The sequence below is a fragment of the Homalodisca vitripennis genome, chromosome 8 (assembly GCF_021130785.1).
Source record: "Homalodisca vitripennis isolate AUS2020 chromosome 8, UT_GWSS_2.1, whole genome shotgun sequence".
In the NCBI taxonomy this organism is placed as follows: domain Eukaryota; kingdom Metazoa; phylum Arthropoda; class Insecta; order Hemiptera; family Cicadellidae; genus Homalodisca; species Homalodisca vitripennis.
The window spans coordinates 64,649,634-64,671,373 of NC_060214.1; the positions used below are offsets into that span (position 1 = coordinate 64,649,634).

General features: G+C 30.8%; 1 protein-coding gene across 1 annotated transcript; it reads left to right on the forward strand.

Annotated features, from left to right (window-relative positions):
• Window positions 1–12,386: 12,386 nt before the first annotated feature.
• Window positions 12,387–20,526, forward strand: LOC124368200. Its single transcript, XM_046825476.1, has 5 exons — window positions 12,387–12,425; window positions 18,573–18,717; window positions 18,914–19,041; window positions 19,694–19,874; window positions 20,468–20,526. The coding sequence occupies exons 1-5, from the start codon at window positions 12,387–12,389 to the stop codon at window positions 20,524–20,526; spliced, it is 552 nt and encodes a 183-aa protein (XP_046681432.1).
• The last annotated feature ends 1,214 nt before the right edge of the window (window positions 20,527–21,740 follow it).

Consider the following 21,740-nt stretch of genomic DNA (forward strand, 5'->3'; position numbering starts at 1 on the left):
AGAGTGTTCAAGCTGCAAAAACAAGCCATCCGCATTATTGCTCTGTTGAAATTTAGAGAGTCGTGCAAGGAAGCCTTCCATAATTTACAGTTGTTGACGCTGCCCAGTCTCTACTTCTTGGAAACAACTCTGTTTTGTTGCTTATGGACCTGAGACAAGGGGGTCTCATAATATTTAAGCAATATTTAAGAATATAATTTCCTACGTAAGAAATTATAAAGATATGAATTGTGTCGGCGTTTGGGTTAAGTTTGCAATACAATAATTGTGCTTTGTCTTCGTAATCAGGTCAAAGAGCAGGCGTGATTAGCTCTGGAATCAGGCCTAACTAATTATTTTATATCAACGACTATATTTAGCAATTTTTAATAATGCAATAATCTGCTTTGGCTAAAAAAGTTAAGTAGCAGTCATGCAGGCATGTACAAGAAGTCTCACAATGAATTGCAATTTGTCACAAACTTCGGGTCATAGAATGCGCAACAATGGCGCTCGATTATTGTCCTGAGACAATTTTTTTATTTTTTAGTTTTTTACTGTCGTACTGACACATAATTGTGTATCACAAAGTCAATGGCACAAATATCTATAAACTAATTTATTTTATTTACAACAATACTGTACTAAAACTAATCTTAAACTTAATAAATTTTAAAATTCCTAAAATACCTAAAACATTTTAAAATAAACGGATTTAAAACATCTTAAGTCAAATATAAAATCACAGTTACACATAGTTAAAACAGGATAAAGTAGATCAATAAATCAATCCAGACAGCATCAAAAACGTGCTATAACTCTAAACTAGCGTCGAAGAACTCCCCAACCGAGTAAAACTCCCCTCTGATCAATAATCCTTTTAGTTGACTTTTGAATCTTGTTTATTAATTGGTTAATTGATTAAAGTTTGTTTGGAGAAAAAAAAATTACTGCCGTTTCGGTATTGTTTAGTTTTATAATATTTTAATGTTTGAGTAATAAATTCCATTTTGATTTTTATGCGGGTAATAATACCTAAACGGTTGGTTGATTACTCTGGGACACGTTGTTTATACATATTTAAGATTCCCATGGGATAATGTTAACAGAACATTCGATTTCTCCACAATATTTTAAAACTTGTACAATTAAAACGCTATCATTATATCTCTATTTTATCTTAAAACAAAATAATACAAAAGAGAATTTATGCTTAAGAATTTTATTGCTGTTTTGTTAAAATATTAAACATTTACTGCAATATTGATACATTGTGTACCTGTATGCTAAAACAATACAATATTTTCACCTTAATATTAATAAATAATATTACCAATTAATTGTGTTTATATATTTATTTCAATATGGAAAAATGTTTAGAGATTGCTATAGCAACTCTTATTTGTTTAACTATAATACTAACCAACTACTAGACACAGTTAATAACCGATATTTCTGCAGCTCCTAACTTATGCACAAACTAATCCTTTTAAAAGTAACAAATACTTCCTGATATATACATGACTCATTTCCAATAAATATGGGCGACAAAAGATACTCGCTCTTCTTGAGCAGGACTCCTCACGTGACCACCGACTAGAGTAAGTACTTGCTGATCATTCTCCTTTTTTATTACAGTAGGATATTGCCATTTCCAATCAGTCATAGATGATTTCACAACGATGTTTTAGAACAAATCTTTTTGTTTAGCAGCAAATTAAAATTTCTTTGTAAATTTGAAAAGCATGGAAAGATTCTATCAAAACAGTAACATTGTTACTTTGTATACGATTACAAGAACCATAGATGATTATTATTTTTGAAATAAAGCTATAGTAATATTTCCTATAGTATTTACTACAGTTAAATCTTCCTTTACTGAAATTGATTACTGTGAATTCCTGGAAAAAAGACCACAATAAATGCAAATACTAAAATATAATGTGTAAAACACCTGAATATGAAAAAGGCAACAATTATTTAATGTGAATTAGTGTTAATTTATTCTAAAAATCTTTTATGGTTATCTGGTAATAATACCTAAAAGGTTGGTTGATTACTTTGGGACACGTTGTTTTTACATATTTAAGATTCCCATGGGATAATGTTCACAGAACATCCGATTTCTCCACAATATTGTAAAACTTGTATAATTAGCAGGCTATCATTATATCTCTATTTTAGCTTAAAACAAAATATACAAAAGAGAGTATCTCCCATTATGCTTAAGAATATTATTGCTGTTTTGTTAAAATATTAAACATTTACTGCAATATTGATACATTGTGTACCTGTATGCTAAACAATACAATACTTTCACCTTAATATTACTAAATAATCAAAACAGTAACATTGGTATTTTGTATACGATTACAAGAACCATAGATGATTATTATTTGTGAAATAAAGCTATAGTAATATTTACTATAGTATTTACTACACCTAAATCTTCCTTTACTGAAATTTATAACTGTGAATTTCTGGAAAAAAGGCCAAAATATATGCAAGTACTAAAATATAATGTGTAAAACACCTGAATATGAAAAAAAAACGGCAACAATCAATTAATGTGAATTAGTGTTAATTTATTCTAAAAATATTTTATGGTTATCCAGTCATTGCATTAGTGTTTATTATTTTAAGATAACGCAAAGTGCAAGTATAAGTTGGTTTATTTTTTACCTTACTTTTAAATAGAAGTTATTATGGGAATATTCTCCCAAGTTAATAATGAGGAAATTCTGGATATCTTGTCGGGGTCCCGTCGGCCGCTTGTCCGCCCCCCGTCCATGGCCAGCAGGTAACTAAGGTGCCCACAAGTTGTACCTGCTGCGGTTGTCTTTACCTGTGCAGGTCAGCTGTAGCCCTGACGTGTTACCATGAGTTATTTACAGGCATCCAATTATTAGTTTGCACTTTGTGGCAAATCCCACCGACATTAGTCTGACCACGTAATTTTCCATGGATTGTAAACTATTGCAAACACATGGGGGAATCCATTTTCAGAAGTGTATTTCTACCAGATACTTGCATCCTGGTAGTATTATCTATATATTATGTGTTGGAGTTTGTCTATCAGGCATTAACTTAATGTGTTTTTTATATTTCAGCAATCAATATTTACCCAAATAGTTTAATTTGGAGGTTTAATCAAAAGCTAAATCATTATTAACAAAATTACTTTCCAATTGTAAATTTATAATTAAGTATAATTCGTTTTCAAAAACGCAATCAAATCTCAAGTTTCCCTCCTTTTTAATTCTTACCACCCCTTTTAGCGGCGGAAGCTCTCAGATCCTTTAGGACTCTAGTAATTGTATGTAATGGTTCACATAAGGAGACAGAGTAACGGTATATACGGGAATACATTTGGTCTCTTTAGACCACCTATTTCACCTACCTTCTTAAAATTTGTCATTAAGCTATCAACATTCTGATTATCCCGCTTCACTTCCTTGAAAAAACAAACGCGTTATGGGTGTCACTAACTTGTCGTATTCCTTGACATAAGAAAAATGAATTCAACTGCCTTCTGATGAATAATAATTTTGACAAAGCAATAAATCCCAGCTATATACACTATTATTGTGAGCAAAAGATTATGAATCACAAATTAGCAATTAATTATGCAATGAATACTATGAGAGTTAGTATATGAAATCTTTCAGTAAGTTAACAACATAATTATGTTATTAAGTTACATTGTTTGGTTTGATTAGTTCGTTTCAATTTAACCTTGAACATTTCATCTTAACCTGCAATTTATTATTCGTATGCTTTGCGATAGTAATATCCATGTTTGTATATAAATATATACTTTAACGATTTCAATATACTGTAATTTTGTGACAAACTAGAGTCCTGAATTTCTAACAGGGTTATTTTAGTACAGTAATATAAAAATAATTGTGAGTTTCCCTCATGTGTCGAGGGTTGTTCCCTTAACGTAAAGGGAATGCATTCTGTTACCCGCAAATCTATCATTAATCAGAGGTTAATGTATATTGATGATGGTTGAAAACCGAAACACGTGTATGTCAATAAAAAGATTTTAAAAGGGTTCTAGTTACTTTTTATTACATTAATATAAATGTTTATTATACTAAGATTAACGTAGTTTTGAGTTTGATAAACAGTTTAATTTATTACCAATGAAAAACATAAATTTCTCTGCAACATTCCATAGTAATAGAATGAATAGTTCACAAAATTGTAATAATATTTGTAATATTTAAGGACAGAGTGGAGAAAAACTAAGTCCGTAATAATCTTAGTAAAATTATTTTGATGTAATATGATGGAACGCTACGATAATTTCAAAGCAAAGAGGTCACATTTATATTACAAATATTGTTTCAGTGTTCATTTTTAAGAGATTTTAAAGGTAAATTAAATTGGCACGGGCTGTTATTTAAGGTTTTTCACGTTAAGATGTATATACGTTTAAATAATAAATCACACACTAAAGGAAAGAGTTGTGTTTCTGTCTACATTTAGTGGGGTAAGGGTGAAATAAAAATATCAAATTGTTATATTTCAAGAATTTACTAAGTAATATTAAATATCATTCTATAGCATAAGGATAAGAAAATATTTATGGTAAAACTTGATCTTTCGTAAAAAGTATTACACCATTTACAATAATACACAGACTTTAAATGACTTTTTGGTATTATAGAACTTGAATAGTAAAATTTGTCATGCTACTTAACTAATATATCTAAATGAATTGTACATTACACAATAATAGTAATAAATCTTATATTTAAATACACACAAATCTTAACAGCTAATTAAATATACAGACAGATTTACTATAATGATAATAATGTTATAAGTGTTCACATATACAGCCTACTTACATCTAAAGAAATAGCATAACTGTACATACCCTGTAACAATACAAATATTCAACATCTAAAATTTATTATACATTTAAATTACTCAAAACAACATGGTAATTTTTTTAAATTTAGAAAACCTGATGATAAAAATACAAACATATATTATTGCTTACAAAATAATACTGAACGGCTTTATACAAGTTGTTAAAAATTGGCAATATATCTGTAAAACCTGTTATAATTTCAAAATTATAACAATAAAATGTCCAGATATATAAAAACTAAAATAATACAAACTAAAAACAAATCTAAAATTTATAAACATTTGTCAAGAATATACTTACGCAACATAATCAGACCTTTTCGATTAAGATGAATAAAATCTGGTCTTCTAGTCCTTCCAGAGAAAAATCTGCAAAAAATCGATACATAAAATTATACAGACAGTCAGTAAAAGTATTTCATACAAAATATGTAAAAAATATTTACAGAATAATAAATCAATATTAATAGTTGATTATAATTTAAAATTAAGAATTGTAAATTCGGTGCTTCATAAAAATGCAGTAATACTAGCAAGTGAAATTAATATATATATACATATATATATATATATATATATATATATATATATATATATATATATATATATATATATATATACATTAATTTCAGTATATATAATTAGTATATATATATACTTACCGTTCAAACAAATGAATATGGCATTTCTGGCGTGGAGATGAACTCACGTACAGCGGGCAGATGTCGGCTATCCTTACACAGTCTTCTGCAACAAACAAAATGTATGTAAAATTATGTATCATGGCATAGAGTACCTACCATTGAAATATGACATCATGTTATAATTTCAAAATTATTGAAAATCAATAAAACTGGGCAAATTAGCGTCAATTAGGTATATTAAAAAATGATCCTTTTATGACCATCACATCAAAAATATTTCATGTATAATATACTAAATTTACTGAAACAAACAAAAAAAATCTTGTATATAAAATATACAGCACGGCAAGAAAGTAGGATCAAGTATATTACGTTATATATTTAAGTATATAAGTAAACTAAAAAACCATTTCTTATACTGAATTAGGGGTGGGGATTTACATTTTGTTCTATCTAAGGTTAAAATTACTGGCCGTTAAATCTACCGTTAAAAATCAAATAACTATCACATTGTAATCTTTATATAATTTTAATACAGAAAATATATTTTATATTATAGCTTGAAAATAGTTTATAAGAACATTCATTAATCCATCGCCTTTTCATCGTTTAATTGTAAAAGGTTAAATTGTAAGTAAAAAGAGGATATAGAGAATTCTTGTTCCGGCTAAATCAATACAGATAAAAGAGGGATAACAAGACTAACCGTTTTCCAAGCTCCGGATGTGACTATTGTATTTCTCCAACAGTTTGAAATGGCTTGGACCGTATTTCTTCTCCAGCTTTGGTATGGGTGGCAGGGTCAGTAGTATTATACTTGTTACAGTCTCCTGCAATGTTTTGATGAGCGCAGAGAGTTCCCCACACATTGTTGAAATGTCTGCATCCTGAAATCATTGTTTGTAAATATTATGCTACAACATTATTACACAACAAAAGACATAAACATATTTTGAAAGCTACGAGTGTAACGGGTAACAAAGAATGTGTGAAAAACTTATTGCGTGAAATCAGTGGAAAGTACTGATAAGCAGTGAGTTGTAGTAATAATAATAAAGCCAATAACATAAAATATTGTATCTTAGACTGATTATAAACGTTAAAATTATACTTAGTACTAAGTTTTATAATTAGGTTATAGAAGATTTTAAACACTGAGGGTGTTTCTCTTAGTTTTTGTAGGCCTACTACATACAAAATTATAGTGGCTACGGACAATTAAAATGTTCAAATAAAATAAATCACAGATTTATTCATTGATTTACATTGTGCACATGACAACAGCAACTGAAATAATCATATGACCGATTTTACCCTATTATAACCAATTTGTATTAAACACATATTTTATGTACAATTTTATAACACACAAAAGAGTATATCTAATATCACTGAAAAGTTTTGTACCATGTGTTTATTAAATTGTTCTAATGTGTAGTGTTTTTCTTTTATGTAATGAATAATTGTCACTTACAAACATAACTCATTACTAACTAATTATATTAAATTAAATAACCGTACAGTGCTAAATATTACCTTCAAAAAATCATTCGTCCCAATCATAAGGATGATTTTGTTCGATATCGGATAAAACTTCTCTTTCACTCTCTTATGGAGGTCGGATATAGTTTGACCGCTGACGCAGATTCCTATCCGGCCGGATGCTGCAACAAATAAATAATATAATTATGCATATATGTTAGTGACAAGAGAAAATTTAAACAATACATTTTACAAATACACAAACTAAATTATACAGTGATGGTTATTATATTAAACTGCGATCTTATCCAACAATGCGGACATCACTTTTAGTACATTGCATGTATATTCAAACATGTAAATAAAATTAAAACTTACAATTCGGTGTAGGTACCCTCCGAAGTCCCAACAGCTGTTCACCGAACCTGCAGAACTGGCTGTCTCCAATCAGCTGATGGTCTACCAGTCCTGGTTCGTACACTATATTGTGCGACGACGTAGAGGAATTGGATACACTTTCACTCTGCAAAACACATATCTTTAAGTAAATTTTTGTTGTCGTTAAACATGCTTGTTCAAGATCACAATTCTGCAATTATCATCTTTAGCAACATTAGAGCCAAAGCATTAAATTGTTATCTAAACAGTTTAGTAAAGGTAATAATATATTATAAAAATAAAATATATTACTCTTATATGTTAAAAAAATTACATTAGACTCGCCATATAAGTTAAATCGTGTTTGTGATAACATGGACTACTCACTTCCTTGTACAAAAATTATTTGAATTTAAAATTTGTTTAAAATTTTATTTGCGGTTGACTTTAAAAATATCTAAAATTTTAACATTGCTTAAAAAATGTATTATTTAGTAAGCAAAGTTTCAACGCAGCGTGAGTACTGAACATTTAGATGTTAGATGCAGATAATTAATGTATATCTAGTTTTTTTTTTTTTTTGTTATATTTCTCTATAAGTGTAATTGAACAGAATCTTATATATTTATACCGTTAACCACAACTATGACTTTTACGACTCCGTAACTGTAGTAAGGTACAAAACGTAACGATGGCGTTACACATTAATGTTATAACGACGAAATAACAATAACTTCAAGAAATTAATTTTAAAAGCTAGAAACGCAACACATTTTTAGTTCTTATGTCGGTTATGAGATAACGGATTATCCTAAACTAATCCTAACTAATCGGTTTTTTTAAAAACTTGGCAAAACATAAATATAATATTCAGAATGAAAATCTGCAGAGTGTGATAAAACCCGTGAGTCTTATTATAGTGTTGTGCAAATATAAACATGTGCTATTTTTCAAAAAGGTAGTTGTACGATAAAAACATTGGCGCAAACTTAATGAACTATGTAATTTTAGAAGGAGACCAAACTAATTAGACATGTATATCAAATAAGACTGTACATATAATTCTATAATGAGAGCAGTTGTAAATATAAAACAAATATAATCGTTTTAACGGCTGCAGAAATGTTAGTGTAATTTTAGTATACTGTGATTATATGATTGTATGTTTAAAAAACAGGAATACATCTTTTTAGTAACTTTTAAAAAAAATGCTTTAACATTTAAAATTATTTCGTAAATTAAAATTTTAAAACTACATCGTACAAATATTGGATCGTAAGTTAGTTTTAAATTTTATTCTATTTTATCATATGTTTATTCTATTTTACACATATGTTTTTTTCTGTAAACAATATCTAACTGATGATGCCTTAACCGGCCAAGCGCTTTTTAAATACATTCAATGTGGAAGTATAAAAAAATACTCCATTTGGGGTGTCCACTGTAACAATATACAAATGTAATAGTGAATCAACTCAAGCGTCAGAAGGTTGACACACTGAGAAAACATGAAACCATTGATATTGAAAATATGTCTATTTATAATATTGCACCAGGATCTTCATTATACGTATCTTCTAACATGTCGGAAAATTATATATGACATCAGTATAGATTTTCATTTATAATGTCAATCAAAATAATCATATTATTATTTTTCTGGCTTTATAGTAAAACATATTTTTTTTACACTTTAAGAACACACAATTTCTTGTTAAAACACTAATTGGATTTCCATAAATCGATTAGCTAGTATAACTTGGTTGTGAAGAATTAGCTACGTTCGTTACAATACGGATATATTACGTAAATGATATTTGTTATTTATAAATTTTAATATCCGTTAGTCTGACCCTTAAATTATGAACCTGAAACCTGAAATTGATTTATACTAACACTGTTTTCACTTAAGATAACACTCACCATAAGGTGGTTTAAACAATTTTGTTATAATCTGTAGTTTGTCAGGAGCCTCAAAAGCAGTGAGGATTTGGCGAACCGCGTGACAACGCTCAGCCTGTCACTTTTGTTTCTAAGACGCACATACCAGGCTTTAGTCTGAAACATTGCTAGTTTATATGTATATATATATATAATATATATATATATATATATATATACACATATTTTAGGTTACTATTTTTTTAATATTTTAATTCTGCATTTTATTTATATAAAATAAAGTCAAAACACGAAATGCGCACGACATTCGTAACGTAATCGTTGAGCTTTTATTTATTTATTTATTTACATACGGTATACACCATTTCACATTTGTTATAGGTATTGAGAAAATACAAGAGGCTTGATATAAAACAACTTACATAAATAGTTTACATGCATACATGCTAAAGCAAACAGAAGCAAAAAAAAATAAGCAAAACAAGTGCCAAATAACAATCAACATCGTGAATAAAAAGAAAAATTACAACAGCAATATAGTTCATAAACAAGTGCAACATGAAGGTGGAACCGTTAAAAAAGACTTAATTAAAGTACCGGTAGCGTATAAAATATAGAGTTACTTATATACTACTGAGACATACATATGCATATGAACAAATACAATACGAAAGAAAAAAAATTAAGATTAGCGTAGCCTATGTTCATTGATATATATAAAAAAAAAATCACAAGAAACCATTTCCATTTAGCAAAATATAAAAACATTGCTACAATACATGCAAATTTTGATGCTATTATAATAATATATGAACAAAAGTGTTAAGAAAATAGCAAGCAATATATAACATTCACAAGAAACCATCTCTATTCAGTGAAATATACAATATGCGACAATACATGCAGGGTTTGATGCCATTAAATATAAACAAAAGTGTTAACAAAAAAAAAACAAAAACAAAAAAACAGCAAGCAAAATATAACGTTCAGTGTCAGAGTTTCACGTGTGGCCAGAGAGATATTTAGTGACCTCCCTCTTGAATGATGTGTCGGACATGCTGAACAAATCAATATGCGCAGGAAGACCATTTCCCAACCTGTGAATTCTCGGTATTGTACTGTTGTACGCATAGTTCGTAGCGAGGAATTCCCTCTCGAAAAGCTGCACAGATCTTGAAGATGGTCGGGGACAACGAAGATTGATCCTCTCTAAAAGTCTCGGGGAATCACAAGACGACGACAAAATCTTCTTCAAGAACATCAGGTCAGCAATTTGGCGTCTGGTGCTCAAGGGTAGGAGCCAAAGTGGCGTTGCAGATCTTCAACAGGAACCCCGTCGTAGGGCAAAATCCAAGTCTCAACCCAATCAGCCTGATGAATCTTATCTGAATTCTTTCAACGAGTTCAACCTGACCCAACAGGTAGGGAGACCATACAGGCGAACAGTATTCCAATATTGGTCGAACCAACTGGACGTACAGGGCCCGAAGTGTCCATGGTGAAAAACCCATCTCGAGAAGTCCTAAATATAAGACCGAGGGCAATAGTGGCTTTCCTAGTAATTGCAGACAGATGCTGTTCACGGGCTCAGTGACGAGGACAAGATAACTCCCAAATCCTTAACTGTACTTGAGCGATTCAGTATGGTTCCCTCCATCTCGTAGTGAAGACTATGACCCCAGCTGAGCGATGGAATGAGACCACAGAGCACTTTGCGAAATTTATATCCATGCCATCCCGCACACACCAGGAGACGACACTTTCCAAGTCAGATTGCAGAGAGGCGCAGTCTTGAAGTGTGGATATCTCCCTATATACCTTGGCGTCATCCGCGAACATTAACAGGCTGGACGATGTGACGACATTCTGAAGGTCATTAATGAAGATAGAAAAAAGGGCAGGTCCCAGCAGAGAACCCTGAGGCACCCCAGACACCGCCTCAAAATGCAAAAGATGTCTCACCGGCATGACGCACGACGAGGAGACGATTCGCCATGGTAACTCTCGAACCACATCAAGAGAGATCCAGTCACTCCCCAAGTCCTAAGTTTTGCTAGGAGATGAATGTGGCTTATCCTGTCGAAAGCCTTTGACAAATCAAAATAAACGCAATCGACCTGGTGGCCCAATCTGAAGGAGGATGTAATGTCATTCTGCAAAGTCACGAGATTGGTTGTTGCCGACCTTCCCTTCATAAAACCGTGTTGAGCTGGAGAGATGATGTTCTTGGCTTCAAATGAAAGTCTACGTAAGACCAAGGACTCAAAAACTTTGGCTAGGGCAGGCTGAATTGCAACAGGTCTGTAGTTCTTTGGCATTTACTGGATCACCACTTTTCAGGATAGGTGCAATAAAGCTCGACTTCAGGTTCTTAGACGCTTCAGGAATGCCGTAGTTATTATATGTTTATTCTCTATTCCCATGAAATAAAAAGCAGATTAAAAAATATATTATCCTAACATCAAAATGCTTAAAAATTAATAAAGGCCCAATATGTGAGCTATCGACAGGTAGGCCGGCCAGTGCGTGTGACGTTGCCTGTGCGTTCGAGTGTAAGGGTCTCCTAGTAATCCTTTTAGGCTCTTGAGATAGTGGAAAACTATACTTCCAAGAAGGTCGGCCAGTACCTGGTATAATCTTCATGAACCGACTTCTGGAACTTGGAAAATCCCTTAACCGAAAGTCCAATAGTCTTTGCCGACATCATAAATACATCAGCGATCTTTAGAGGTGGCAGCCTTTCATTATTACAATTCTCAGGAATTTTAGTAGTGGTACTGGCACTCAACACGTCTTTCTAACTATTGACATTGTAGCGTTAACATAGTTAAAACTTTCTAGGAACCTTCCCTTGTCCAAATTCAGAGAGCGTCTCTTTTCAAATGTCGTAGAAATAATTAACTGCGCCATAACTACTTGGAAAAAAGTACAGTGAAGTAAAAAAGTTTATTTTGTAGGTTATGGTCAAGCTGGAAAGAGGTAACTTTTTATAATATTCTACTTTTAATAAAACTAATAAAATCAAACATATCAACAATCCTTAAAGGCAACCAGGCAATGTTACTAGTGTTATTAATGACTACCATTATAACCAGCGTGCCATGCCACAAAAGCATGAGGCAACATTGCTCCGACTCAGACTCAGGAGAAAGGGTAGGTTCTGATAATACTTGTGCGCAGAACTTCAAGTCCCAGGTGCTAAGGCCCTAACCTAACTGTGTTCTTCGAGTTGTTGTTGAAAATTATTTGTTTAATGGGCGCCACCCGTTGGTAAGGTTGCTGAGGGTAACGGACGGGGAAGAAAAACCCTTCCAAAAGCACACAGTAAGGCAAACCCAAAGCCCTAACATTTATTCATGCTCGGTTCACAAGCTATGATATGAACCCCAATACTACACTATTAGTTTCCTGGAAATCCACTAATAGCATCTAATGTTATTTCACCTTGATAAACTCAAATTTTACTAAACCACTAAATTCCACAAAACTATCACTAAATTTTCAAGGAAAATTAAATATTGTATATATATCAGAAAAATCTTGGATTTATTTAAACATGATCAAATTAAGAAACCCATTTCAAAATTCCAAAAAAAAAAAAAAAAAAAAAAAGAAAACAAAAAAAAAACAGGAAACATATTCAGCTCATCAACCTGATTAGTTTTCACAACAAGTATTCACAACAATTAATTTCAATAGAGTATGATAAATCCCCAGAATATATCAGAAATCACCATGGCGGACAATAATTAAAAATCTATCACAATAATCAATAATCAATACTTAATAGCTATAATAAATATTCAATTATGACAATGAACAGCAAAGCAGGTGGCCACCGCTAATAAGAGTACTCATGAAAACAAACATTAAACATTTAAATGAACAGTGAGACATTTAATAACTAACATTAATTGACAATGAAGCGACGAATTGCATCACTGGCAGAGTCCAGAAATGTCCCCTGAAATGTCCCAGAAAGTCTCATAACCGCAACAATATGAAATAGAATCGTTGTATTTAACTTTGACTATCACAGTCTTAAGTCCGTGCTGGCCAGCAAATCCAAAATAATATTGATTCAAGTTCACCAAGTGGAAAAGAATGACTATTCTATCACTTATCGGTTCATGACAGGCGATACGGTGAGTGAATAGAAGTCCCAGTGAGTAGGCACGCGGCAGAGGCAGTGCGGTGCGGGTGTGGGGAGGGCCAATGTCACCACGGCCACCGGTCAGCGGCGACGACGCGGTAGCGGCGATGCGACGTGATGCTGATGGCTGTGGCTGTCAACCAAACCGTTCCGTTCGCTTGACGATGTCCGGAACGTAAAGAAAAGCCCTACATATTCAATAATATATAGTATTTTTGGTAGGCAAATAATTAAAACTACATAATTAACTACAATGGTATAAAACAAATATTTTGCAGATTCATATTAAACATTTTAATAAATCTATTTACTAAAGCATTATTTTTTTATATATATGTTTAATGTTATAATATTATTTATATTTTTTAATAATTGGGATTTATTTAATTAAAACCTGAATTTAATCTTTAAAACTGTTAATGTTTACATTTATTTACATAAAATTCTAAACTTCATAATATCGATATATATACAGTATATTATTGTTTCAGTTACTTCAAAACATGTTAATCCTTTTCTATAAATAATACTTGTGCAGCTTAACTGCATCATAACTCACGAGCTCACAAAATAACATGTAAAAGATAAATGATAATCTAGTATTGGACAGTTTGTACAAAATCACAAGTACGAAAATAAGGTTATTATTTAGACACATTAGAACTTTACTAAACAAAATCATTAATTGTCATTTAAAATCATTACTACGAGATATATCAGAGATATGAAACATTAATAAATTTACGAGGTATGAAACATTAATAAAATTTGGCTCTGTAAATAGTGGACAATAATTAAATATTATATACGGACAGTTAGCTAGCTAGAGCAGCTAAATAACCTGTTCTTACAACGAAAGGTAAATATTTTTCAAGATAAATATATTGATAACAACACTCATATTCTGTGGCACAAATAAAATCAAGTTACTGGCAATATTCAATAAGGTTTACTGCAATATTCATTGTCATCGAACAATTGTGTACAAACCACAATCGTAGTCTCAAAAATTGACAAATTTGTAAAGTTGTATACATTTTACAAATTACACCGTTCTTTAAACATACAAAAACAAATGAGACATTTTATATTCACAAAACAAGAACGTACTTGATTTTTTTTATATATAAATATACATTTACTGTTAACATTAGACATTTTATGGCTACAAAATATTACTGAAAGAGATTTTAACTACCCTAAATTCTACTCCAAGTTTCTTCCTTCAAAATTAATATTGCATAATTGGCTCGTATTCATTTTAAGTCACCGTTAGATTTATATGAGTGAATTTTATATCGCTATACACATTAAACAGACAGTACTATTTTCATATTCAGCTCTTTCCCAATAAATACAAATTGGTTTATCACACAACATAAAATATTGACAACACAATAAACGAAACCCTAATTACTTGTAAAAATAAGTAATCATACATTAAACATCGTTCTTATGTGCCACGTGCCTTACTTAGGATTGTCCAAGCATGAATAAAGAGAACCTATTTTAATGATTGCAAAAGTCTAATAATGATTTAAATTTTGACGTTTTTAAATATTGCTTTTGACAAAGATTTGAATTATAGAAAATGACGGTCTGCCTTACCTCTAAGCAAATTTTCCCTGAAGAAAATGCTGAAAAATCCACGACGTGAAGAGGGCTTCCACAATCCAAGTGAACAGGTCGGCAGCTCATCCACAACAAGCCTAATTGTCGAGACAATGCCATATCACCCCGCTCAGGATTAAACTTGCCGGCGCACCGGTCTAAAGGTCCAAAGTGGCGGCTCTGGCTAGGCAACAGCGCTTACGGCAATTTCTCAGCGCCTTACATAACTTTGATAGGCAAATACTGCTCGCTCAGTTTTAGGGAATGCATCGGCCAACTTTGCGGGCTAGCTACCGCAGTGGAAACGTCTAGTTGGGTGATCAATCCAACTTCCGAAAATGAGGTCCATAAACATAAACGTTACAAGCGTAGCCTAATATATTAAGGATACCGTATGTCTGATAATTACCAAGTTACCAATGAAAATATGTAATTACGCAGACTTTCGTAGAAAGGCACAAACCTGATAAGTGAAATGCGAACTAATGGCGTCTTCCATTATACTTTTCTTTTTACAAAAGAACACCATTTGTGAACACGCAATATTTTCGTATAGTTGAAGTGAGCGTGTAGTATTCCTTATGCATACATTGAGAAGCATTTTACCATTACAATATTGGGTTGTGATGATAATAACCTTAAAAATCGTTATATTTATTTTCATTTGGTTAAAAACAATGCAGTTCAAGTTGTCCAACCAAACTGACGATGAGAATATTGTTTTTAAATTGAGGTACTACAGCGTAAAGTTTTATTTTTATTTTTAAGTTTATAAAGTTTATAATATTTACATCACTCAATGTCTTCACAATATTATTAACCTGGTATTATTAGCGGACCATGATCATATGTACATTTTGCTTTAATATAAAATAAGATATAGTCGCCTATCTCTTACGGTGTTTGAGAGTATTACTTTACTATTCTATATTAATGTTTAAACCACCAAAAGATGAAATGAAGACAAACAAAATTTATTATACAATGTGTTTACTATTTAGACCGTTAAATAATTTTAAAAATATTTTATGGTTATCTTGTGATATAATTAGTGTTTATCATTCTATTATAACCCAAAGCGTATAAGATACCTATTAATTCTACTTTTTTACATCAATACGAGTTTTTTATATTTATAAATTTTAATACAATTAAATGATATAAAAATATTTGCCTGCGCTATAAAGAACAAGCTTAACTTGTTGTCTGATTCTCAATGTTCCTTAGATAAAAGACCACTGTGCCTGTTCATATGTTTATTACCTTATAAAGAAATATTTCAAATTTATATTTATTTTTAACATTTAACTTTTTTACAGTGTTTCTTCTTAATGAAAGTATTTGATGTAGGTCTATATTAGACTATATTAGATGGGACCGTGTGGTATTTTTCAAAGTGATGTATATATATTCAATGTATTTTGTTTGATCAGAGGTTAAGTTACATTTTTAATCGTACGTGAGGAACCCATTTATTTCATGCAAATTAGTTAGTCCCTTCATCGCAACCTGGAACTAGCGCTACTGTACCTTTCTCCTTACGGTACAGTTCGAGGACTTTAGCTGTGCGCGTGTCCTTGAGTGTGTGGTGATAGGCGGGAGGGGTGGCGGGGTAGCATTATGCGCTGCGTCCCGAAAACATTTCCTGTGACTCATGGGTAAAACCCTCCTTTCAGGAATCGTTATTGGCCCGAATAACTCATCACACTCGCTAAAATCAGTCTGTTTTGTAAAAGTGCTGACTGTGGTGGAATTAAATAATAAGAGAAAACCAAATAATAGGAATAATATGACTTATCCTTGTTTTTAAGTTGTTATAGTGCTGTCTAACGTGTTTTTGAAAATAACGTATTTGTCAATTTTTATCTGTAAATCAAAATCGTGGGTTTAAAGTCGTGAAAGAGATTGTTGCGCCTTCATCTCAGCGGCTAGCACGTAAACGCAACCCGCCACACAGATAGCGTTTGTTTGTTGATAGGGTAGTATCTGGGCCCTGCGAGCACAGCTAAATTCCTCCAACTGTACACCAGGTAGCTGGAGCACCAACCAGGGTCACCCTAAGCCACAGTCATCCTTCAGCAGTTGTGCGGAGAGGTTGTTAGTAGATGTGTTATTGTTTCTCGTTAAATTATTCTATTTAATTTTTTATATTGTGTTGTTACTGTAAGGAGTGAGAATTATTTATTCTTTTTTGTTTTTATTATATAAATTTTTAATAGTGAACAAAAATAGGTAGCACTTCCATCTGCATATCGTCAGCACTTTTGGATAAACTATTGGTAAGTCCTAATTCTAATATTAAGTATTATTTAAAATTATATATAAATAAATATACGTAATTAATGTATGCGTTACCGTTTTAATAGTTTTTAATGTAATTTTTTATAATACTTTAACTTACGATCCAATATTTGTACGATGTAGTTTTAAAATTTTAATTTACGAAATAATTTTAAATGTTAAAGCATTTTTTTTAAAAGTTACTAAAAAGATGTATTGCTTTTTTTTAAACATACAATCATATAATCACAGTATACTAAAATTACACTAACATTTCTGCAGCCGTTAAAACGATTATATTTGTTTTATATTTACAACTGCTCTCATTATAGAATTATATGTACAGTCTTATTTGATATACATGTCTAATTAGTTTGGTCTCATTCTAAAATTACATAGTTAATTAAGTTTGCGCCAATGTTTTTATCGTACAACTACCTTTTTGAAAAATAGCACATGTTTATATTTGCACAACACTATAATAATACTCACGGGTTTTATCACACTCTGCAGATTTTCATTCTGAATATTATATTTATGTTTTGCCAAGTTTTTAAAGAAACCGATTAGTTAGGATTAGTTTAGGATAATCCGTTATCTCATAACCGACATAAGAACTAAAAATGTGTTGCGTTTCTAGCTTTTAAAATTAATTTCTTGAAGTTATTGTTATTTCGTCGTTATAACATTAATGTGTAACGCCATCGTTATGTTTTGTACCTTACTACAGTTACGGAGTCGTAAAAGTCATAGTTGTGGTTAACGGTATAAATATATAAGATTCTGTTCAATTACACTTATAGAGAAATATAACAAAAAAAAAATAAAAAGTAAAAAAAACAAGATATACATTAATTATCTGCATCTAACATCTAAATGTTCAGTACTCACGCTGCGTTGAAACTTTGCTTACTAAATACTCGTAATACATTTTTTAAGCAATGTTAAAATTTTAGATATTTTTAAAGTCAACCGCAAATGAAATTTTAACTCAAATAATTTTTGTACAAGGAAGTGAGTAGTCCATGTTATCACAAACACGATTTAACTTATATGGCGAGTCTAATGTAATTTCTTTAACATATAAGAGTAATATATTTTATTTTTATAATATATTATTACCTTTACTAAACTGTTTAGATAACAATTTAATGCTTTTGCTCTAATGTTGCTAAAGATGATAATTGCAGAATTGTGATCTTGAACAAGCATGTTTAACGACAACAAAAATTTACTTAAAGATATGTGTTTTGCAGAGTGAAAGTGTATCCAATTCCTCTACGTCGTCGCACAATATAGTGTACGAACCAGGACTGGTAGACCATCAGCTGATTGGAGACAGCCAGTTCTGCAGGTTCGGTGAACAGCTGTTGGGACTTCGGAGGGTACCTACACCGAATTGTAAGTTTTAATTTTATTTACATGTTTGAATATACATGCATTGTACTAAAAGTGATGTCCGCATTGTTGGATAAGATCGCAGTTTAATATAATAACCATCACTGTATAATTTAGTTTGTGTATTTGTAAAATGTATTGTTTAAATTTTCTCTTGTCACTAACATATATGCATAATTATATTATTTATTTGTTGCAGCATCCGGCCGGATAGGAATCTGCGTCAGCGGTCAAACTATATCCGACCTCCATAAGAGAGTGAAAGAGAAGTTGTATCCGATATCGAACAAAATCATCCTTATGATTGGGACGAATGATTTTTTGAAGGTAATATTTAGCACTGTACGGTTATTTAATTTAATATAATTATTTAGTAATGAGTTATGTTTGTAAGTGACAATTATTCATTACATAAAAGAAAAACACTACACATTAGAACAATTTAATAAACACATGGTACAAAACTTTTCAGTGATATTAGATATACTCTTTTGTGTGTTATAAAATTGTACATAAAATATGTGTTTAATACAAATTGGTTATAATAGGGTAAAATCGGTCATATGATTATTTCAGTTGCTGTTGTTGTCATGTGCACAATGTAAATCAATGAATAAATCTGTGATTTATTTTATTTGAACATTTTAATTGTCCGTAGCCACTATAATTTTGTATGTAGTAGGCGTACAAAAACTAAGAGAAACACCCTCAGTGTTTAAAATCTTCTATAACATAATTATAAAACTTAGTACTAAGTATAATTTTAACGTTTATAATCAGTCTAAGATACAATATTTTATGTTATTGGCTTTATTATTATTACTACAACTCACTGCTTATCAGTACTTTCCACTGATTTCACGCAATAAGTTTTTCACACATTCTTTGTTACCCGTTACACTCGTAGCTTTCAAAATATGTTTATGTCTTTTGTTGTGTAATAATGTTGTAGCATAATATTTACAAACAATGATTTCAGGATGCAGACATTTCAACAATGTGTGGTGAACTCTCTGCGCTCATCAAAACATTGCAGGAGACTGTAACAAGTATAATACTACTGACCCTGCCACCCATACCAAAGCTCGAGAAGAAATACGGTCCAAGCCATTTCAAACTGTTGGAGAAATACAATAGTCACATCCGGAGCTTGGAAAACGGTTAGTCTTGTTATCCCTCTTTTATCTGTATTGATTTAGCCGGAACAAGAATTCTCTATATCCTCTTTTTACTTACAATTTAACCTTTTACAATTAAACGATGAAAAGGCGATGGATTAATGAATGTTCTTATAAACTATTTTCAAGCTATAATATAAAATATGTTTTCTGTATTAAAATTATATAAAGATTACAATGTGATAGTTATTTGATTTTTAACGGTAGATTTAACGGCCAGTAATTTTAACCTTAGATAGAACAGAATGTAAATCCCCACCCCTAATTCAGTATAAGAAATGGTTCTTTAGTTTACTTATATACTTAAATATATAACGTAATATACTTGATCCTACTTTCTTGCCGTGCTGTATATTTTATATACAAGATTTTTTTTTTCAGTAAATTTAGCATATTATACATTAAATATTTTTGATGTGATGGTCATAAAAGGATCATTTTTTAATATACCTAATTGACGCTAATTTGCCCAGTTTTATTGATTTTCAATAATTTTGAAATTATAACATGATGTCATATTTCAATGGTACTCTATGCCATGATACATAATTTTACATACATTTTGTTTGTTGCAGAAGACTGTGTAAGGATAGCCGACATCTGCCCGCTGTACGTGAGTTCATCTCCACGCTAGAAATGCCATATTCATTTGTTTGAACGGTAAGTATATATATATACTAATTATATATACTGAAATTAATATATGTATTTCATTATGTATATATATATATATATATATATATATATATATATATATGTAACTTGATTTAAACTTCGTAGATATACACTCCCCTTTTAATTAAAAAAAATTGTATTCTTCAGTAGTTAAACAAGTTGCATTGTCATCCACTATACATTCAGGTAATGAGAAATTATTAAGTAATACTATTTTCTAAGGCTCTTAACACATTACCTGATGTTATTTCCCACAGTGGAAGGCACCAAGTGAATTTATTCATATCTTCTACAATAATCATTATATATTGATATCCCTCTAAGATGTTCCACATTGGCTACTACCTCTAATTTAATAAGTTGTCATAATCTTATTCTTGACTCTACTGCCACAGACCGGTTTAGGATAAACACCCCTAAATTTAAATTCAAACAACAGTTCTTCTTTACTAAGTAGGTCCACTTTCAGCGATATCGTTCACTAATCAAAGTTCAGTACTGTTCACAAAAGTCACTTTATATTACAGTTTATTCCTAACAGAATTATTTTTTTTATTAAAAATAATTTATAAATTAATTTAATCTCTTCTTTTAAAAGTTCACACAAATACCAATCACTGTTCAAAACTGCTTCACATCAACCGCTCAATTATACCAAGCAGAGTGGCGCAATTATGTTAGTCAGAGTGTCTATAGTAAGGTTATCTACTATAAACCAATTACAACTATTTCTGGTTTAGTATAAGAGCGATCAATTGTGTTCTGAACTAATAATCCTTTATTTTAAGAATGCACAAGTTCCAATGGAATTAAATAATTTAACTCAGTATAAATTAATATTAATTTTAATGAAATTTTAAAATCAATAATACAGCAACGCCAAGCTATCTTTTTTACTTTGAATTTATTCTCAATTATTTCATGTTTTTAACCCATCAAAAGTTCAAAAGTCCAGTCTTAAAACTAACAATCAATCAATCATTCAATAATTGTGTCCTTCAAGTTCTCAGTGCTAATGTTTCAACACAAACTCAAAATAAGAATCTTCATTAAACTTCAAAATAAAATAATCTTCTTCTAATATAAAATAAAACAAATAATAAAATAAGACTTCTTCTCAAAATAAAAATCAAACAAATTAAGGTAATATTAATATTTAATTTATGAACAAAG